Source organism: Helianthus annuus, chromosome 14 (genome assembly GCF_002127325.2).
Source record: "Helianthus annuus cultivar XRQ/B chromosome 14, HanXRQr2.0-SUNRISE, whole genome shotgun sequence".
Taxonomy (NCBI): domain Eukaryota; kingdom Viridiplantae; phylum Streptophyta; class Magnoliopsida; order Asterales; family Asteraceae; genus Helianthus; species Helianthus annuus.
The window spans coordinates 142,562,559-142,583,400 of record NC_035446.2 but is presented as its reverse complement, the minus strand read 5'-3'; the positions used below and the strand labels follow the sequence as shown (position 1 = coordinate 142,583,400).

General features: G+C 41.0%; 4 protein-coding genes and 1 non-coding gene across 5 annotated transcripts; 4 read left to right on the top strand and 1 right to left on the bottom strand.

The window, feature by feature from the left end:
- Positions 1 to 8,083: 8,083 nt before the first annotated feature.
- On the bottom strand, positions 8,084 to 12,712 carry LOC110904061 (peptide deformylase 1B, chloroplastic). Its single transcript, XM_022149867.2, has 6 exons — positions 12,448 to 12,712; positions 12,131 to 12,269; positions 9,525 to 9,717; positions 9,330 to 9,440; positions 8,597 to 8,659; positions 8,084 to 8,336 (listed from the first exon to the last, which is right to left on the bottom strand). Exons 1-6 carry the CDS (start codon positions 12,674 to 12,676, stop codon positions 8,235 to 8,237), a joined length of 837 nt encoding a protein of 278 aa, XP_022005559.1. The 5' UTR covers positions 12,677 to 12,712; the 3' UTR covers positions 8,084 to 8,234.
- A 131-nt stretch (positions 12,713 to 12,843) lies between these two features.
- LOC110904060 (monodehydroascorbate reductase 4, peroxisomal) lies at positions 12,844 to 16,331 on the top strand. Its single transcript, XM_022149866.2, has 7 exons — positions 12,844 to 13,112; positions 14,171 to 14,222; positions 14,363 to 14,443; positions 14,581 to 14,699; positions 14,809 to 15,028; positions 15,114 to 15,232; positions 15,316 to 16,331. The coding sequence occupies exons 1-7, from the start codon at positions 12,993 to 12,995 to the stop codon at positions 16,045 to 16,047; spliced, it is 1,443 nt and encodes a 480-aa protein (XP_022005558.1). The 5' UTR covers positions 12,844 to 12,992; the 3' UTR covers positions 16,048 to 16,331.
- Positions 16,332 to 17,082: 751 nt separating this feature from the next.
- On the top strand, positions 17,083 to 17,916 carry LOC110904059 (50S ribosomal protein L12, chloroplastic-like). The gene has a single exon (XM_022149865.2). It carries the CDS (start codon positions 17,215 to 17,217, stop codon positions 17,776 to 17,778), a length of 564 nt encoding a protein of 187 aa, XP_022005557.1. The 5' UTR covers positions 17,083 to 17,214; the 3' UTR covers positions 17,779 to 17,916.
- A 1,750-nt stretch (positions 17,917 to 19,666) lies between these two features.
- Positions 19,667 to 19,738, top strand: TRNAP-UGG. The gene has a single exon. It is a non-coding gene; the product is annotated as a tRNA-Pro (tRNA).
- A 103-nt stretch (positions 19,739 to 19,841) lies between these two features.
- On the top strand, positions 19,842 to 20,608 carry LOC110904056 (50S ribosomal protein L12, chloroplastic-like). The gene has a single exon (XM_022149864.2). The coding sequence runs from the start codon at positions 19,909 to 19,911 to the stop codon at positions 20,473 to 20,475; it is 567 nt and encodes a 188-aa protein (XP_022005556.1). The 5' UTR covers positions 19,842 to 19,908; the 3' UTR covers positions 20,476 to 20,608.
- Positions 20,609 to 20,842: the final 234 nt, after the last annotated feature.

The window sequence follows — 20,842 nt, the reverse complement described above, 5'->3', positions numbered from 1 at the left end:
TCTATGAGACACTATTGTTTTTCTTTGATAAGTCTCATGGAGTTGTATTGATTTAGGAACTCACCCCTTATATAGGTCCATTCAACCCTTGAACCTATTGAGCGATATGGCCTGGGAGCTCATCCCCTTACATGGCCCTTGCCATGGAGTTTTTTGCTAGGTTCTCAACCTGATATTAGGATAGAAAGACAAGTTTGATAAAGTAACTTCATTCATTCAAGCAACATTTGCTTTTACAAAAGGTTTTTGTTTTGCTACCAACCAAACTTTCTAAACATAAAACCTTCTAAGGGTTTTTCCGTTCCAGTGCCTTGGAAGCCTTTTGCCTTCTGAATCTGCCAGCTTATAGGATCCGCCCTTGTGTGCTTCGAGGATGGTGTAAGGACCTTCCCATTTTGGGCCTAGTTTCCCTTGGTTTTCCTTTTTGATGGCTTCGTTGTTTCTGAGGACTAGGTCTCCTGGCTTGAATCTTTCGTTCTTGACCTTTTTGTTGTAATAGGCCTCCATCCTTTGTTTGTACTTGGCTTCTTGTATTGCTGCTTGATCCCGGGCTTCTTCTAGGAGTTGCAAGTTCAACATGGTCTCTTGTGTGTTTACACTGGGATCCATGTTGACAACTCGTTGGGTTACAACTCCTATTTCAGCTGGGATTACGGCTTCGGATCCGAATACCAAGCTATAAGGTGTCTTTTTGTGACTTGTTTTTTCCGTCGTTCTGATTGCCCATAAAACGCTAGGCAATTCTTCCAGCCAATTACTTTCATATCTCCCCAATCTTGTCTTGATGCCCTCTACAATACTTCTGTTGGTTCTTTCAACCTGGCCATTTGATTGCGGGTAGGCCACTGAGCTGAAGATTTGGTTGATCCTGTACTCCTTGCACCAAAGGCTGAAGGGTTTCTCGGCGAATTGTTTCCCATTATCGGTGACAATTACCCCTGGTAACCCATAGCGACATATGATATTCTCCCAAACAAAGTCTATGACTTGTTTTCCTGTGATTTTGGCAAGGGGTTTAACCTCTGGCCATTTGCTGAAGTAGTCGATTGCTACCAATAGGAATTTTACTCCCCCTTTGCTTGGAGGGAATGGACCGACAATGTCCATTCCCCATTTATGGAATGGCCATGCTGAGGTTATGGGGACCAAGTCGTGTTTGGGATTTTTTGGTATCGGTGAGTGGATTTGGCAGGCATCGCATTTCTTTAGTTGCTCAGCGGTGTCACGATGCATTGAAGGCCAGAAATATCCCAAATTCATAAGCTTTGCAACCACCGATCTAGCTCCAAAATGAGCTCCACATATTCCTTCATGCACTTCTTTGACCAAATATTTGCTTTGTTCAGGGCCCACACACCTTAATAATGGTGCAAGGTATCCTTTTTTATAGAGGATTTCTCCTTGCAACACATATTGTCTTGCTTTGATCTTTACCCTTTCAGCTTCCATTTGGTCGTTGGGTAGTTCATTGTTTTGAAGGAACTTCTTTATGGGAGTCATCCAATTTGGATCTTCCTCGGTGACCACATCTTGTACTTCCAATTCATCAATTGAACGAGCCTTCAACACTTCAACCAACACCTTTTTTGTGAGGTGGGCGAATGTGAGGGACGCTAATTTGCTTAAGGCATCTGCCCTTTTGTTTTGGGATCTTGGAATTTGTTTGATGTTGCATGCTTGAAAGGTGTTCATTAATTCCTTGGACTTTTCTTTGTACCTTCTCATGTTGGGTTCTTTGGCAACATAGCTGTCATTGACTTGGCTTGATACTAGTAGTGAATCAGTGAACACGTCAAGCTTGTTGACTTTCATTTCTTTGGCTAGCCGGAGACCAGCAATCAGTGCTTCGTATTCAGCCTCGTTATTGGTGGTCTGAAAGTTGAAACGAAGAGCATACGTGAATTCTAGCCCTTCAGGGTTGATCAAGATTATACCAGCTCCTGACCCTTCAACGCTTGAAGCCCCGTCTGTGAATAGTTTCCAGGCTTCAGGGTTGGAGGGTTCAGTGGTTGTGGTGTTTACTTCCTCAGTCTTTTGGCTTGGGATTTCTACTAGAAAGTCAGCCAAAACCTGAGCTTTGATTGCTTTTCGTGGGACATAGGTGATGTTATGTTCACCTAGTTCCACTGCCCATTTTGCCAATCTTCCCGAGTTTTCGGGTTTTTCAAGCACGTTCTTAACAGGTTGGTCAGTGACCACTTGTATAGGATGTGCTTGGAAGTACCTTCTAAGCCTTCTGGCTGTTTGGACCAAGGCTAGGGCTAATTTTTCAAGGGGAGGATATTTAGTTTCAGCCAGTTTTAAAGTTTTGCTGAAAAAATAGACGGGTACCTGAGCCTTATCCCTTTCAATGGTTAGGACGGCACTGATGGCTTCATCGGCGACTGAGAGGTACACCGATATGAGCTCCCCGGTTTCTGGTGCTGCGATATCTGGCAGTGAAGCAAGGTGCTGCTTCATTTGATTAAAAGCTTCCTCAGCCTCATCGGTCCATCTGAAATCTTTTTTATCTGAACAATTCTTGAGTGTTTTGTAGAATGGTAGAGATCTTTCGGCCAGTTTTGATGTAAAACGTTTCAAGGCTGCAAGCTTCCCATTCAAGCTTTCAACCTCCTTCTTGGTTCTTGGTGGTTTAGCTTCGAGAACAGCCTTTACTTTGTTGGGGTTGGCCTTGATGCTTTGCTTTCCCACAATATGACCCAAGAATTTTCCTTCATCAAACCCAAACGAACATTTTTCAGGGTTAAGCTTCATGTTGATTTTTCTAAGATTCTTGAAGGTTTCTTGGATGTCATCAAGCATCTGGTATTCCGTTTTGCTTTTGATCACCAGGTCATCGACATATGCTTCCATGTTTCTTCCAATTTGGCTTTCGAAGGCTTTATCGACGAGCCGTTGGTAAGTGGCTCCCGCGTTCTTGAGGCCAAAAGGCATTTTTTGGTAGCAGAAAATGCCCTTGTCGGTGTGGAAAGCCGTCTTTTCTTCGTCTTCCTTTTTCATGAGGATCTGATGATAGCCTTTGTATGCATCGAGAAAGCATTTGAACGGGTATCCCGTGAGTGAATCAACCTTGAGATCAATTTCTGGGAGTGGGTAACAATCTTTAGGACAAGCCTTGTTAAGATCTTTGAAATCTATACACATTCTCCAAGAGTTATCAGGTTTTCGAACCATAACGGGATTAGCAATCCATGACTGGTACTTAACTTCTCGAAGAATGCCAGCTGATACAAGTTTTTCAACCTCTTGGCAAGCTGCTAGGCTTCTTTCGGGTGCCAGGCTTCTTTTCTTCTGCACCACTGGCTTGACGTTTGGTGGTATCCTTAGCTCATGTTCAGCAATGTTTCGAGGAATCCCGGTCATGTCTTCGGGGGACCAGGCGAATACATCGCTGTGGTGTTTTAGTAGCTTTTCAAGGTATGAAAGAGTTTCTTGAGAAAGGTTGGGGTTGACCCTTATCCGCTGTTCGGGGTACTTAGGGTTGATGACTAACCCCTGCTTGTCTTTCTCGTCATCGGGACTTTCTCCTTCGATCAGGTAGGCTTCCTGAGAGGGTTGGAGGGTTGCAATCCCTCTCTCAGTGGGGAACTTGACAGTGCCATGGCCAACAGATACAGCCATGTAAAATGCACACTGTCCGGGCCTCCCTATGATCACATCATAGTTGGAAGGGATATTGATAACCACGAAGGTTAGTGATCGAGTCCTTTCCTTTAAACCTTCCCTGAAACATACGTTAAGAGTTATTTGGCCCAAAGGCTTCAAGGTTATATCAGCGATACCTTTTATGGAAGTCCCGGAGGGTTGAAGCCTTGAACGCTCCTCATTGCTTAATCGGTTAAAGAACTTTTCGAACATGATTTCAGTGGCTGCTCCCGTGTCTATGTATGCTTTGCATGTTTGTAATGTCCCCACGAGGGCTTCGACCACAAGAGGGCCAGGTAGTGGGTCCTTCTTTGTTGGGGGGAAGCAGACACACTGAAGCTCCCAAGCTTCCAGGCGTTGTTTCTTGTAAGGGGCCTTGTCATCAGAGTACACCATGTTTACTTCCTTTCCTTTGCTTTCAGCCATCTTGTCTCGGACTCCTTTTACCAAGTGGGCAAGTTCTCCCGACTTGACAGCCTCTTCAATTCTCTTTTTCAGTTGGAAGCAATCATTGGTGTGATGTCCCTTTTCTTCATGGAATTCACAGAACTGAGTGGAGTTCTCGTTTTTCCGACTTTTGGGAAGAGGCCTGGGAGGTCTGAAGTTTTGCTTGACCTCTTCCGTTGCCAGGATCTCCTGAGGGGTTTTGGTGAGAGGAGTGAAACTCATGTTTTTATCTCTGCTTGAAGGGTTACGCCCTTCAACCCTTCGAGGGTCTGAACCCTTTGGGCGTCTGTCGTAAGAGTTGAAGTTGCCTCTTTTTCTAGCTGGACTGCTACTTCGCCAACCAGAACCCCTTTTCCTTTGTTCCTTGATGTCAACAGCTTCTTCTCCTCGGATGTGAGCCTCGGCTCTTTCAAGGGCTTCTTCCAAGGTTTTGGGTAGAGATTTGTTGAAATCTCGTGTGAGATACTTAGAGGTTATGGCGTTCATAAAACCGGCAACCCTCATTTTCTCATCAGCCCCCACGTAGGTTAGCCCTTCTTTCTTGTACCGTTCAATGAATGCTCGTAGGCTCTCATCATCTCGTTGTTTTATTTGGAAGATTACAGTCGCGTCCTTAACGTATCTCCTTTGTTGGGAGAAGTTTGCCAGGAAGCCTCTGCTGAGATCATCAAAGCTTCGAATGCTTTGAGCAGGAAGGTCGTTGAACCAAATTCTAGCGGACCCAATGAGGGTTTGCATGAACATTAGGCAACATTCAGCATTCGACCATTTTTCTATTCGAGCAGCACCAGTAAAGATTTGAAGATGATCTTCTGGATCTTCAGTCCCATCATACGTTTTGATGTGGGCAGGCATTTTGATTTTTGACTGGAAGTCATAATCAGCTATCTGTCTTGAAAAGCATGAAAGGTTGCTTGGCTTGTAAGGTTTAGCCAAGTCCTCTTCAGGTCTCGTGCCTCCGTTGTTGTTATTGCCTTGGTTTCCCTGGGTGGCCAGCACTTGATTGATGAAGTGCTGCCAAGGGAAGTGGGCCATCATCTGAGACATCACGTTGGGCACGAAATTGAAACCTTGAAGGCTTCCAGGACCAACCGAGCAACTTACCCCAAGAGGGGTGCTGGCAACAGCACTTCGTGCTAAAGGGAGCACGGACAGGGCTTGCTCCCATGTGGTATTCAGAGAAGCGGGACAACTGGTCACTGGGGATTGTAGGAGTTGGTCGAGGGTTAACTCGTGTCCCAGAGGAGTACCACTAGCGGTTGGTTGGGAAGAAAGAACAGGATGAACAGTGGGGTTTGTCATAGTGGACAGGTAAGGATGAAAGTTTGAAGGGTTGCTGGGACCGGCCTCACCTCTTGTAACAAAGGGTGGTAGAGGTGGCCCAGGAGACAACGTTGGTTCAGGTTCGTCGTAATCGAGACGGATCCTTACACCTTTTTCCCTTTCTCTGTTCACATGTTGGTTAAGGAGTGATCTTAACTCAAGGAAGTTATTAGCGACCCCCTCGGGGGTAAGTTCAACGCGTGTAGGAGTGTCAGACACACCAACGTTGGGAGACGGAGCTCCAGATCTGGATGGGGTTGGTGTGTTAAAGGTGAGGAACTCGGGTGTACTCCCCGGAGTTGAAAAAGGCGTTGTTACTGTTGTGTGAGCTTGACCACTTCCCGGGGTAGAGGTGTTAGGAACCTGGTTCACCTCCCCCGGAGATCCACTTTCTGACATGGTGATTTTGAACGAAAGGAGCTACACGTACCAGGTCTCTTCTGAGGAGAAATAGCGGCGTAGCCCCACGGTGGGCGCCAACTTGTTGATGCAACAAACACGGGACCAAGGATGGTAGCTTATCTGGTTAGGCAAAAGGGCTGAAGGGTTCAGTTTTGCCTAACGCAGGTCGCGGGGTCCCTCCACGTTTGCAAAACGTGGAAGGAGGTTCACTAGTATGATTGAGATATTTGCTTTGAAGTTCTTTCTTCGAGACTAGCTCGAATTCAGAAAAGAAAGCAAATGAGATGAATCTGATGAAGAGTTATTTGGAGGTGACAAAGAACTCTTAAATGACAAGAGATTAAGGAATCTCTGCTTTTTGGAATGTCCAGGAAGTGTCTTCGAGCTGTCTTCTTATAGTGGAAGACAGCTCTCGAAATGGTATGGACTATACTAGTGGAACCTGTTTGCTTATGGAGGGTTTCCCCTTTTGGGGTTCAAGGCTTTGGACCCCTGGTTAATAGGGTGTGCCTGTACAGACCTGCTCTGACTTTGTGAGTTGGTGAGCGTGAGTTGGTGAGATGAGTTGGTGGACATGAGTAGTTACTGTTCCTCGATTCACTCATTATGCAGCTTTTCATCCGATGAACCTTTCAACCTTTTAAGCTCTTTGCATATTAGTGATTTTATTTGTCTTTGGGCTACCCCCGTCGTCACAAAGTAAAAGCTGTACCCATCATCCAGGTTAGGCTTAGGCTCTTTGACGTTATTAACTAAACGATTCATGTCAAGGTTAGGCAATACCAACTCAAAACACATCATGAATTACCACCCTAATAATAAATAGATGTATTTGAACTAGATACTAGATGTATATCTTTGACCCTATTAATAAGCAAATCTGGATTTTAACCAGATGCCTTTGACATCATTGATGATTCCAAGGTTCCATCCTGCCACCAGAAAGAATGTTTCATACAATCAAATCAACAAGGTTTGAATGGAGTTACCACTTTGACCAGTAACTTCTGTAGTTCAATCTTCTTGACATGTGATTGATATACAAATCATATCCTAACTAACCACCAACGTGCTTATAAGGGGGTAGGGGTGGTCATCACTCATCACTCACTCACAACTTCCAATCAAGTTCCGCCACGTCATCGAGCTTTATTCCATCACCAGTGATGGATTTTAGTGGAAATGCCCATCACTCACCACACCCAACAATTTCCCTCACAACCCAACAATTTCCCTCAAACAACTCAAACAATCACGCGCGATGGTGGCCACGCGTTATAACATTCATGCGTTATACATTTTAGTGGCGGTGGTGTTTGGGAAACATTCACTCGTGATAAATGATCATCACGGGGTAAAAGCTATCCACCTCGGGTCCCCTAAATATACAAAAAGAATGCTTTAATGCTAAAAGATAACAAAAAATAAAAGGGGAAATAGCTAAAATAGCCATGACTTGGTCAAAGTTTCAAGAATAGCCAATTCAAACAGCTCTGTAAGACTTTTCCTCAAACCTGAAATGTCTCAAACCAAAAGTTAAGAGGTTTCCTCATCAACCACCCACCGAAAGCCACGTGTCCACAAGTGCTGAAACGTCCCAGAACACTGAAACGTCTCAGAACCTGAAACGTCTACAACTGTTCCTCTTTCTCGTTTTTTGCTGTTTTCTCTCTCTACAACCGTTCGTTTTACGGCAATCCTGTCCGGCAATTAAGTTTTGACGTTAGTGAAGTTGTGGTAGGTGACGGTGATAAAACCCAGATGGCGATCACACACTGACCGGAGCTACGGTGATAAAACCCAGATGGTTTTAAGATGTTCGTCCGGTCTATTGAAGTTGTGGTAGGTGACGGTGGTGGGGGTTGTGGTTAGTGACGGTTTTTGTGGTGGGCGGAGAGTGACGATTGTTAGTAGGTGATGGTGGTGGTTGGTTGGTACGTGATCGTGGACCGTGGTGGTTGTGATGGGTGGAGGGTGGTGGTGCTCGGTGAGGGTGGTGGTGGTTCTCGGTGAAGAAGAAAGAGGAACAATAGTAGAGAGAGAAATGAATGGTAACTGGTTTGGATGATAAAGTAGGTGCGAAGAATTTCAATTTCCAATGTTTGTTTACCTGGTTGCAATTATTTGGAATTATTTTCTTTTGTGGACACGTGGCTTTCGTGGATTGGTTGCTGGTTGAGACGTTTCAGGTTTGAGGAAAAGTCTTAAAGAGCCGTTTGAATTGGTTATTTTTGAAACTTTGACCAAGTCTGGGCTATTTTGGCTATTTCCCCAAAATAAAATCTAATTAGATTTTTTTTGTACTATGATATTTCAACCAATTCTAAGGGTTATCTCCACCAGTTTTCTGCCAATCCAGACTAAAGAAATGTTTTTGAGTGTAATATAATATAATTACAATAACGCCCTCACTCGTATCAAGATCTTCCAAATCCAGCAGCTGCTTTCCATCTTTTGCGGGTTTCTACACTTTCGGGTCTCGTCAGTCCGGTCCTATCCTCATATTTCTGTTCCAATGCCTGTTTAGTGTCATCAAAACAATCAATCAGCATACATAGTATATAATGCTGAAACTTAAAGAAAGGAACAATCGTTGGAATTCCAATCCGACCCAACCCGTTTCGATATGTTTGACCCGTATTCATTTAGACCAGTTACCCAATCCGACTATTTTCCACTTCTGACTTATAGTATGGCACCAGAGAAGATATTGAATCATATTCTAGACTACAAATTACATGTGACGTTAGAATTTCCAATAACAATAATAATTACTCACCAGTAGTTCTGCACGGATACTCTCGACAACTTCTGCAGTCATTCTGTCAAAGAAGAGTATACCCTGTAGATTTATTAAGTCAGAGACAAGTTCAAACACTAAAATTGTAAAAACATTAATAATATAATCTGATTATATTCAAAGGCAAAAGATCAAATACAAATAATCTTAACATACTAAACATACAAATTGAAGGAAAACTCAAAAAGACAAGGTGGCATTTTTGTAATTACCACCAACTATCAAAGTTACTATACAAATGTGAACTCAACCAAAAATACCTAAAAAACACAATTTTTTTTTAACATTTTTTATTAAAAAATCGCTACATTTTGTTAGCAAATTTTTTTTTCTGCTACTAAAAGTAACGATTTTTTAATAAAAAATGTTAAAAAAAATAAATAATTTTTGTGTGTGGTTTTTTTTTTTTTTTTTAGATTTTTTAAGGTTTTTTGGGGGTTAGTTTTTAGCATTTTAGCTTGGGGGTGTGTGTGTGTTGGGGGGGGGGGGGGGGGTAGGTTTTTTTAGGTTTTTTAGGTATATTTGTAGAGTAACTTTGATAGTTGGTGGTAATTACAAAAATGCCACCTTGTCTTTTTGAGTTTTCCTTCAATTTGTATGTTTAGTATGTTAAGATTGTTTGTACAAGAACTTTACCCTATATTCAAATGGTTAAAAAAGGGACATTGTTGGTTGTAGTCCAATGCCAAGTAATGGATATTGATTAACTTGCCTCCAAATGATCATATTCATGTTGGAAAACACGGGAGGGGAGACGTGACAAGCTAACTGAAAACTTTGCACCAGTAATGTCTTGTGCATCAACCTTAACAGCTTCTGGCCTCTGCAAAGTGTGCAGCAAAGATAATTAAAAAATTATAACTAGTTAAATAAATTATACAAAGCACAAAAATGTATAATTTATTACCACCACATCAGCATTGATCCCTGGAAAGGATAAGCAGCCTTCTTCAAATGGAACCTGCTTTTTAGAAGATTTGATGACTCGTGGGTTTACAAGAACTATCTCTTCTCCTACGCCTCGTTCGCCAGCTGGATTAAACACCATAAGTTGAACATTAACTCCAACTTGGGGTGCTGAGAGCCCAATGCCATCAGTTCTGCGGACATACAAGTACTGTTCATACTCCTGTAGATAACAAGGTTGACATAATCCATATTTCTAATAAGTGAAGACGCTAAAAGCTGAGATGGCGTTAGATTGTTAAGTTTGAGTTATTTTGGTGCCATGTGGCGTTCAATTGGACATTTAGCAAGATGAGAAAATCGCTAGGCTTTAAAGCATGATGTAGATTCAAGCAGACTAGATAAATAGCCATGATGCAGATTCGTAGGTGACAAAAAAATTGGGTAGCAATTTTTTCGTTACAGAAAATATGTAAATAACCTTTTGAAACTTATCATTGAAAAAAGTTGGAGTATAATTGTTATAGTAATATTCTTTCGGAATCATACAGGTGAGTTTTATAATGGGTCAAAACTCAAAACTATAGTTTTTGTATGGTTCAGGTTTGTTTAAATTTAAAGTTCCGATAAAGTTGATGTGTGGGATATGATTACAAATATAAGATTATTTCAATTAACCATTTTCTTAGAATAAAATGATTTAGGATGCTTTACGCATTAAAAGTCAGACTTTGAGCGACTTTCTTGTGAGTTCTAATATGATTTGTAGTAGTAATAAAAATCAGTACAAAAGCCTTAAGCACAGTGACTATAAATGTTTAATGTAATAACAGACCACAATGTCTCAGCAAGCAAACCATCACTTCAAATTCGGTATTTTTTAAGTTCTAAGAAAGAAAATTGTATGCACAGTAACCTTAAGCACAGTGACCCTCACTTTTTTTTGTGCCTTGCGCCTAGGCCACAGGCGAGGCCTATGCGCCTTGAGTGCGCCTATATTTTAAACTTTTGTTCTTTTAGCTTTGTTTGAGTTTTACACATTTGACATTTTAAAAGTTTTAAAAAGTTTAATTTGTTTGGAATTTTCAGGAGAGTGTTGAAACTGGATCGGCAGTATATAATTCAGATGGAGACGAAAGGTATGAGTTTTACACATTTGATGTTAGTTTTTCAGAATTGTGGCGTTATCTTTTAGACTTTTGATGTTAGTTTTTCAGAATTTTGGTGTGAATTTTCAGAATTGTGGTGTTACTTTGCTGAATTTTGGTGTTATTTCAGTAGCTTGCAGAAGTTAAGATACAAACAGTCTTAATCTTGCAGACTGCAGAGGTTTGGTCCACCTCTTCTGCTGCAGATGTCTGCAGATGTGGTCCGCAGACTGCAGACGTTTTACCTCTGAAAAAACAAACAGCCCCAACTATTGATATTGTTAACTTTTTTACACAAATCAATGCTCCAAATCACATTTACTTCTGGCAAAATGAAAAGCTAAGAGGCATACTGCCAAAAGAAGTTGAACAAAAGCTCCAAAGACATATTAGGGTGAACGGAGTGGGTCGGTAAACCCACAGGGTACCGATCCCAACTCCACCGCCAACCATTTTTACCGAGCACATGTTACCGAATTGGGGGGCGTTTGCGGTGAGGGCTCACCGATTCGGTGAGAGGGAGGGAAGGGGGAGAGAGATGGGTATGTGGCTTGGTTTAAAAACACGTGAAGCGCACAAAAGCGACAAGGTCTAAAATCAAAGCGTGAAGCGCAAATCGCAAAAGCGGTGGGCTTTTCGTACGTGAGGCGCAAGGTGCTTATATATTTTTTTATATATATCATATAGGTTTTTAGCATCCCTTACCCAAAATATAGTAATAAATACGGTTTATATATGATTTAATGTATAAATCATATAATGTACAACCATTTTAGCTGCATGTATAACACTTTAAAGCACAAAAACACCTTCTGTACAAAAAGCGCGTGCCTCAGTGGGATTTTTTCCCAAAAAAGCTCGCTTTTTGTGCGCTTTTTGTACAGAGCTCGCTTTATGTCACACAAGGCGCAACTCTTTGCGCCTAGGGTCGCTTTGCGCTTAAGGCACGCTTTTTTAAACCAAGGTATGTGGTGGGGTCCATTCTTTCTCAACCAATTACACATTTTTCTTTTTTTTTTTAAATAGTTTACCTAAACCCCATTAGGTAAACCACCGCTAACGTTTTTGAGCATTAGGTAAACAATATAGGTGAATTGACATGGCACTGTCTGATTGGGTGGATGGGGAGTTTACCTATTCCAAATAGGTAACCACTCCCTTCACCCTTATATCAATACTGTTATTCTTGGCATTACTAAATTGTACTCCTCTTACAAGAAAACAAGCTTTGCAAATTGCAATAAGCATCCACAAGTTGTGAGGAGCAAATTAGATTCTACCAGACTACCACTATAGCACACTAAACTGTCCATTGACCAATCACTACCATATCAATATTTGCAATTAAACTTGACACCTTGTCACTTTTGATTTTGCTATTAAAACACGAACTAACCTTCAGCAATTGAGCACATGAACAATTACAATACTACGCATAAACGGAGGAAGAAAAACTTACTTGTACATCACGTCAAACATTTCATCTACTAACTTCTTCAAATTCTCATCAAACGTAACAACACGCTTGTTCTTTGCCCTCAGTATAGGGTCCGGATACAACACAATGTTAAGTGGACCTTCAAACTGCACATCATCCGCTGAAACAACAATCACAGTCATAACTAGAAACAACAGTATCATGTATCGTTCCTCTAAACATTAAAACCATATTGAAACCTTCAATTACAACCTAGATTTTGAAAATTCCAAATCTCCTTTTGCTCCGTGTTACAACTAATTATCATCGAAGTTAAAATAGTTTCAGATAAAACTTACGTGAAGCTGCTTCCTCTTCGGTTTTTTGTAACAATCCTCGTTTGGCCTGTGCTTGAACGGCGATTGCCGGAGGTCTGTATCGGTAATTCGAAGAGAAAAACAACGGTCGGTCGGACGAAGTGGTTGGCCGGAAGGTTGCCGGAATGGTATCCCGTCGGGGGCTAGTTGTAGGGACGGTAGCATGAGAAAGGGCGGAGGAATGCAACCACTTCGCATAGGCCATAGTCATACTACTTTGGTGGTCGAATTTATCTGGGTAAAATAAAATGGGAGAAAGAAATAGAGATTATTTATTATGCTAATTGCTAAACAGCCCTTGGAGTCGTCTTCTTTTACAATTTGACCCTTTTTGTTTGGTTTTTGAACAAGATTTTGTTTTATTCACAAAGATAACCGCTAAGTTGATTGTAGTCACAGGAATATTGGAGTGTGGATGGAGTAGATAGAGCCATAGAGGTCTATTTTTATCCAACATCTTTCTTGTGTGTGTGTGTGTATATATAGAGAGAGAGAGTGAGTGTGTGTGAGAGAGAAAGAGCGGGTAAATGGGAAGATCGTTTGTGTACGTGATACTTGGTGGAGGAGTGGCTGCCGGTTATGCAGCTCTTGAGTTCGCCAACAAAGGTGTCGCTCATGGTGAACTCTGCATCATCTCCGATGAACCTGTAATCTTCCGTCCTCATTCACATCAAATATCCTAGTTAACAACCCTTAATCTGTTTCAGACGTGAATTCGTTGATTTTCATTGATCATCTTGTTTGTTGAATCTGATCATTGAGTTTCGGTTTTATCTCTTGCACGCCAAGTGTTTGTTGTTTTACCCTGGTCTGGTGTGTGTTTTAAAAACTATGATTGATTGGGGAACTTAAAGGTTTGCAATATACTTTGATTTTCCAGTTATATATATATATATATATATATATATATATATATATATATTGGAGTGAATCTAATTAAGGAAAAGGAAAATTTTATTGAATGCTTAGAAACTGAGATGAGAACAGAGAATTCAGAGGAGATGACGAGAAAAGAAAATACAAAAGTCAATTTGCGTGTCCATGGTGCTGCTGCTGATGTGGCATTCATGACATAACCATTCCATTTGCTAGGATCCTTTCTGACCCAGTTCCTTGCTAGGTTGAATTTGATCACTGTTGTACTTGACCCGTATCGGCTTGGTTCGGGACCTGTATTGCCATTGGTGTTCATAACATAAATTGAATTAGTTCTGTAGTTTGATTGGGAGTTTAAAGGCAGTGGATTTCATGAATCTTGATTGCTTCTGCACATATGTTTGACTTTCCTAGCCTATGTAGTCATGTAAATCCATTTTTTTTAGTTTCGATGATCAATTTGAGTTAGCTCCAAAGGCTCCAAAATATCTTATCAAATTGGAATTTAGATGTGAAGGGTAGTTTAGCTAGAGTTGTAGATCATCACGATCAGGTTCGGTAACCTGTGCATTTTGGAAAGTGTTATAAAACGGTGAAATTGGCTTAACCCATGTTTGAAATATCATGCTAGTTTGTCTTTCACAATCACATTGAACATGAGGTGGTTATTCTATTAATTTAAATCCAAACCAATTTCTTGATCATGTAAAATTCATTTGTAGCGTATATATTTGCGTTAGAACATAGAACAAGAATGCATGATAATAAAAGCACATGTAGTTCATATTTTGGCTTTCTTAGATACACATCTCATCTTGATAATGTGCAGGTGGCTCCTTATGAAAGACCTGCACTCAGCAAAGGCTTTCTACTCCCAGAAGGTACCTATTGTATATCAAAAATTAAATAGTGTCAAAGTGGTCTTGATTCCTTATAAAGTTTAATATCCAATCACAAGTTGCCTTATTAGCGTCATCAATGTCTTCTTTTTGACTCTGTATTTTGTAATTGTTCCACACAGCTCCTGCACGTCTACCTGCATTTCACACGTGTGTAGGCGTCAATGAAGAGAGGTTAACACCTAAGTGGTACAAGGAACATGGTAAATGTTGTTCATAAACCGATGATGATAAGTGTTCTTATAGTATGTAATGAACATATACTGTTATAAGTATCATAATGCGTTATAAATAGACCTGATAATGAAAACATAAAAACTTAATGCAAAAATTATTTCAGGAATTGAACTGATTCTTGATACTCGGGTAACGTCTGCTGATGTAAGACGTAAGACACTTGTAACTGCAGCAGGAGAAACAATCAGCTATAAATTTCTTATCATTGCAACAGGTGCTCGGGTACTGAAGCTTGTTCTCAAACAATATTATGTATATATTATATTTCTTGAACTAAAAAAAAAAATAGGAGTATTTTATTTCTTGAATTATTCGTATGGCCTGGTTACAGGCTTTTAAGCTTGAAGAGTTTGGTGTAAGCGGATCAGACGCTGAAAATGTATGTCATCTGCGTGATTTGGCCGATGCAACCAGGCTTGTGGACCTGATGCAAGCCTCTACTGGCGGTAATGCGGTGGTTATTGGTGGTGGCTACATTGGAATGGAGGTTGCTGCATCCTTGGTCATAAATAAGATTAATGTTACCATGGTGTTTCCTGAGCCACACTGCAGTAAGCACTTTCATTTTTCAAACTTATCTGTTTTCTTTGTATAAGTTCTAGTCAAATTAAAGCACCGTTTTCATCTTTTTTGTAGTACCCCGTTTATTCACCCCAAAGATTGCAAGTTTTTATGAAGAGTTTTATAAATCAAAGGGTGTAAATTTTGTCAAAGGCACAGTTTTGTCATCGTTTGTTATCAATCCTGAGGGGAAGGTAAACACAAGTCAAATTAGCGTCATTAACGGAGAATGAGTCAATGTTAAATTAGCGTCATTAACCGAACTGATTGTATACAGGTTATTGGAGTTAATCTGAAGGATGGAAGCTATCTTCCTGCTGACTTGGTGGTCGTAGGAATTGGAATCCGTCGAAACACAAGTCTATTCGAAGGCCAACTCACTCTAGAGAAAGGAGGAATCAAAGTAAACAGCATGTTGCAAACGAGCAACAGCTCGGTGTATGCAGTTGGTGACGTGGCATCATTTCCGGTAAAGGCTTTTGGTGAAATCCGACGGCTTGAACACGTTGATGCTGCTAGAAAATCAGCTCGCCATGCTGTCTCTGCGATAATGGAACCAGATACTACACCAGAATTCGATTACCTGCCATTCTTCTATTCCAGGGCATTCTTGTTTTCGTGGCAGTTTTATGGAGAAAATTTGGGAGAAGCCGTTTATTTCGGAGATTTTTCAGGAACTAGTTTTGGTGCATACTGGGTCCACAATGGTCATCTAGTAGGATCTTTTCTCGAAGGTGGAAGTAAAGAAGAGTATGAGGCGCTAGCCAAAGCGACGAGGCTTAGACCGGCGATTGATGATATGAGTGACCTCGAGCGGCAGGGTCTAAGGTTTGTGGTGACACTGAGCCAGAAACAACCGGTGCTGCCTATAGTGGATGTGGGGAGTTCGACATCACTTGTTGTTTTAGAAAAACCGGAGTACCCTTGGCATGCAGCTGCAGGGGTGGTGGCAGCGGCTTCGATAGCTGCATTTGCTTATTGGTATGGAAGAAGACGCCGGCGATGGTGAGAGTTGCGGGTTGATTATTTTCACGATGAATACACACCCCCTAAAATTTGTTATTAAAATCAACTTATTGAGTCCAAGTTTAGTGCCTATACCCTTGTTGTGCAATTTCAGTAGGAGGTTTGGACAACACGAATACTCATGTGCTATGACAGTAAGACTTGTATACATAACATAATCAAAATATTCTATCATGTATAGCATATGTGTTCATGTAAAAGGATATTTAATTTCTGTAAATTAGTATCTTTGTTATGGTTTCATATAAAAAGTTCTTTTTCTTGTAAGCATGCTAAATTTTCACCCATTAGGGTGGTGGAGTGTTTGTCTCCCATGCCAACATGCCACAAGCCCTCTATCCTCCATATCAGCGTCACATCAGTTTTCCACCACTTGTCTTTTACTTGTCACGCTTCGTACGCTTCGCATGCCACAACAAACTTTTATATTAAATCTAAAATAAAAAGTAAGAAAAAAAATGTGATTGGTTGAATTTTGGGGAGGGGCCTAACCAACTCCTGTTTTCTCTCGGCATCAATGGCATTTGTTTGGATCTCCGTGTTGTCTCCACCACTTGCCGAACCAGTTGCCACATCACAAGGAGTGGGTGTTGCCGGATTATCGCACCACGGCAATGGTTGCTAAGCGTGGTTGCCGCACCCACTCCCACCACCCTAAAAAGCGATGAAACCCCTGTAATTCCCCGCGTAAAATGGTCGGTGTTCTCACATCCTCACACCCATTTTCCCCGCATCTCCTCCCGCTTTCTCACATTCCATTGATGACTTCCAACGATATATACATTCCGTTCCCCAAGCTCGAGTCCACGTGGAGATATTTGATTCAAGGGGATCTTCTCCGAAAGTGCTTGCAGGTGGACTCCATCTACCCTTATGTTGAGAATTGCATCGACGGTTTAAACATTTTCTTGGTTTGTTTTAAGTGTGATACATAAGGTGCTTACGTAACCGTCTATCCCGCGGTCTCAGTTAATAATAAATAAAGTAACAACTTTTTCTAGAAATCAATTCAAAGATAAGGGTGTTGTATAAAATTACTCAAAAAATTAAATTGACGCCTGTATCCAAAATCAACCAAGTTGCCAAACCTGTTATCAATTCTCTTATCCTATCGCTTCATTCCCTTTCGTCTCTGTCGAGCTCTGCTGTAATGGCGTCTTCAGCACTCTCCACAGTCACTCTACGCTCCTTCTCTTATCCACCACGCGCCACCACCACTCCATCACACTTCTCCCCCAAACAAACCCTAGAATTCCCCCTCCGAACCCCCAAATTCAGCCACCGGTCCACATTCCTCCGCCCGGTCGCCGCCGTAGCCAGCGATGAGAAGGTTGTCCAGCTAGGCGATGAAATCTCAAACCTAACCCTAGCTCAGGCACAATCACTGGTTGAGTACCTGCAAGACAAGCTCGGAGTCACTGCCGCGTCATTCGCTCCAGCTGCTGTCGTGGCCGCACCTGGTGGCGCCGGAGCAGAGGCGGCGGAGGCTGTGGAGGAGAAGACGGAGTTTGATGTTGTTATTGATGATGTTCCGAGTAACGCGAGAATTGCGACGATTAAAGCGGTTAGAGGATTGACAAGCCTTGCGCTTAAAGAGGCTAAAGAGCTTATTGAAGGTCTCCCCAAGAAGTTTAAGGAAGGAGTGTCCAGAGATGAAGCTGAAGATGCGAAGAAACAGCTTGAAGAAGCTGGAGCTAAGGTTTCTATTGTTTAGATCACGGATTTGTGGTAATCTTTTGTTCTGTTATACTTTTTCACAATGTAATGTGTTATTAGTTCTTTAGTTTTGTAGCTAAACTTATCCTGTTACCAATTTATGTGCTATATATCTCTGTTAAGTTACTTATCTGAAGATTTACTTGATGTTTTTGCAACTCTTTGAAGTATTAGCTGTCGAACATGACTTGGCCTTAAGAAAACAATGGCATCGATATTAGCTATGTCACGAGTCATGAAAAATCATAGTTCTTGATTCTATGAAATTCAATTAGAAAAGTTATTTCTAATTGTATAAATCACTGGAAACCCTTGGCATCCAACTATCCAAGTGACTATAGGCCTACTGCTAATCTTCAATTCTTTTAATTATACAAGGCGCACACTTCTCACTTCTGGAGGTCTTTGAGGTTGGTATATAAAACAATCAAGTGGGCAGAATGTATGAAATGTTTACTTGATAAAACACTAAGAGAAACGAACAACTTAAGGCTGTAATAAACCTACGGAGCAACACCTTATGTACGTGATGTACGCCTTGCACCTCGGGTTTTGGGATCCAAACTTCTAGGAGCTCCTCACATTTATTTTTTTTTCAAACCAAGTTGACGATAATACCTTCTCCTAAGAAACGTGCATCAAGCAATTGGCAAGATTAGGGTGTATCAATTCACTTCAGTTTTTATTAGTTGAGATCACTCCAGGTTTGTTAATTTAGAAAACTTATCCATTTGTTTGGCTCACCATTCCTTTGGCCTAACGACGTGCTTCTAGTCGTGGCCGGTTGTGGGTTCGAGTTCGATGAGTGTGTGTGAGTTTGTTTTTCCGAATAATAAAAAAATATTTCTTGGCCAGGTAAAAGGCAAAATTTTAGTTATGGCCACCATAAAGGCAGCAGCCATTTATTCGGTCATGAACCAATTTCAGTGTTTATTTATAGACAAGGGTCATCTAGATGGGCTTTTCTCAAAGGTGCAAGTTAAGAAGAGTATGTGGCTATAGCCAAGGTGACGAGGCTGAAATTGGCGATTGATGATTTTAGTGAACTCATGTATATAAGAGATCCCAAATTTATATATAATAATCTAATAATATATATATTTTTTTTACTAAGATTGGTCTAACCACAAAATTGGGTAACTGGTTCAACCATCGCAAAAATTGGCGGATTCAACCAATGGCGGCTGTGGTTCAACCTTTTAACAACATTGTAAGTAGCTCTTAAGCCTCTTGCTCTCTTAACTAAACTTATGAGGTGAAGCCTAGGCTTATTTGGTTTGGATGTTTCTTGTAGTAGCGTAAAAATAGAAACTTGGGGGGACTAGAAATATTTCCTTCTTTAACTTGGTTTTCCATGACTCGGGTTTTCTTTTGTTTACGACTCTAGCCGAAACAATATTTATGTCGAAATTTCCAAATTTACAAAATATAAACCATACGAAATTACCAATCACTCGTATTGTTCATTCATGAATTTTGAGAGAAAATAAATGGTTTAGTTCTTGTATAAACCAAAAATCAGTTGTTTGAAAACCCATAACTAATAAAAGTATAAAAATTCAGCTGGTGTGATTTGATTCTACATGTTTATCAGTTTGCAAACTGACCTTTTCTTTTACTTCTAATTGGTTTTTGGCACTACCAAGTTGCTTTTATCAGTATTTATAAACGCTTTCCACAAACGAGAGATCACCTGTGTCAGTTTAATAGTTTATCATGACTTCCAAGGTGGGAAGGTGAAATAGATGGTCGAAGGTTATCGTTATTATTATTTTGATCAACATGCCAAACATATCGTTCTCTTATTGCGTGTGTATCCCCTAAAGTTCTATTTGGTTTATACTTGTCAAAGTATTAGCATTTTATAGATACAAACATGACACCTCGGGCATTTGGTCTAGTGGTATGATTCTCGCTTTGGGTGCGAGAGGTCCCGAGTTCGATTCTCGGAATGCCCCCTTTTTGGAATCGTAACATAAATTAGGTGTTTTTTCTGCACTCCTATCATTTATCAGGGTGTGTTATGTAAATTTCCGTCTCCTTTCCATCTAAAAAAACAACCAAACATCTCAATCCTCTTATCCTATCTCTCCCAGTCTCCCTCCCCTTTCTTTCTGCTTCAATTTCAATGGCGTCTTCAACACTCTCCACAGTCACCCTACCCTCCTTCTCACACACTCCACGCGCCACCACCACTCACGCCTCTCTCCCCTCACATTTTTCTCCCAAACAATTCCCCTTCCACACCCCCAAACTCAACCACCGATCCACATTCCTCCGCCCACTCGCCGCCGTAGCCGCTGAGGAGAAAGTTGTTGAGCTAGGTGATGAAATCTCGAACCTAACCCTAGCTCAAGCACAATCACTGGTTGAGTACCTGCAAGACAAGCTCGGAGTCACCGCCGCATCCTTCGCTCCGGCTGCTGTAGTCGCCGCACCTGGTGGCGGTGGAGCGGAAGCGGCGGAGGCTGTGGAGGAGAAGACGGAGTTCGACGTTGTAATTGATGATGTTCCTAGTAATGCCAGAATTGCGACGATTAAAGCGGTTAGAGGTTTGACAAGCCTTGCATTAAAGGAGGCTAAAGAGCTTATTGAAGGTCTTCCTAAGAAGTTTAAGGAAGGAGTGTCCAGATATGAAGCTGAAGATGCGAAGAAACAGCTTGAAGAAGCTGGTGCTAAGGTTTCTATTGTTTAGATCATGGATTTGTTTGTGGTAATCTTTTCTTTTTTTCATACTTTGTTAATGCTGCAATGTGTTGTTAGTTGTTCATTTTTGTAGTTAAAGTCTATTCGATTACGAAAATAACCAAACCAGATCGACCAAAAAAGGGCATAACTCCATCATCCTAGGTGTTTGGGATTGTGTTCTAAAAGTAATGGTATAGTATTCGGTTTTCGTCATTGAGGTTTGCTATTTTAATTACTTATAGAGTACCAAGCCTAAATTTTTAATATAAGGCGGTTACTAAAAAACGAGTCAATAAACTTTAAAGCCAAACTTTGGCTATGAGTTCTACCAGTCATTCAATTTGATCAAGCATCACTTTGTTTGTGTGTCGGGA

What these genes read in the sequence shown, in the direction of transcription:
- LOC110904056 (XM_022149864.2), top strand. Translation starts at nt 19,909, where the DNA reads ATGGCGTCTTCAACACTCTCCACAGTCACCCTACCCTCCTTCTCACAC.
- LOC110904060 (XM_022149866.2), top strand. Translation starts at nt 12,993, where the DNA reads ATGGGAAGATCGTTTGTGTACGTGATACTTGGTGGAGGAGTGGCTGCC. An exon ending in GCATCATCTCCGATGAACCT is followed by an intron (nt 13,113 to 14,170) that starts GTAATCTTCCGT and finishes GATAATGTGCAG; the next exon opens with GTGGCTCCTTATGAAAGACC. An exon ending in AGGCTTTCTACTCCCAGAAG is followed by an intron (nt 14,223 to 14,362) that starts GTACCTATTGTA and finishes TGTTCCACACAG; the next exon opens with CTCCTGCACGTCTACCTGCA.
- LOC110904061 (XM_022149867.2), bottom strand. Translation starts at nt 12,676, where the DNA reads ATGACTATGGCCTATGCGAAGTGGTTGCATTCCTCCGCCCTTTCTCAT. An exon ending in CGAAGAGGAAGCAGCTTCAC is followed by an intron (nt 12,270 to 12,447) that starts GTAAGTTTTATC and finishes TTGTTGTTTCAG; the next exon opens with CGGATGATGTGCAGTTTGAA. An exon ending in ATGTTTGACGTGATGTACAA is followed by an intron (nt 9,718 to 12,130) that starts GTAAGTTTTTCT and finishes GTATGTCCGCAG; the next exon opens with AACTGATGGCATTGGGCTCT.
- LOC110904059 (XM_022149865.2), top strand. Translation starts at nt 17,215, where the DNA reads ATGGCGTCTTCAGCACTCTCCACAGTCACTCTACGCTCCTTCTCTTAT.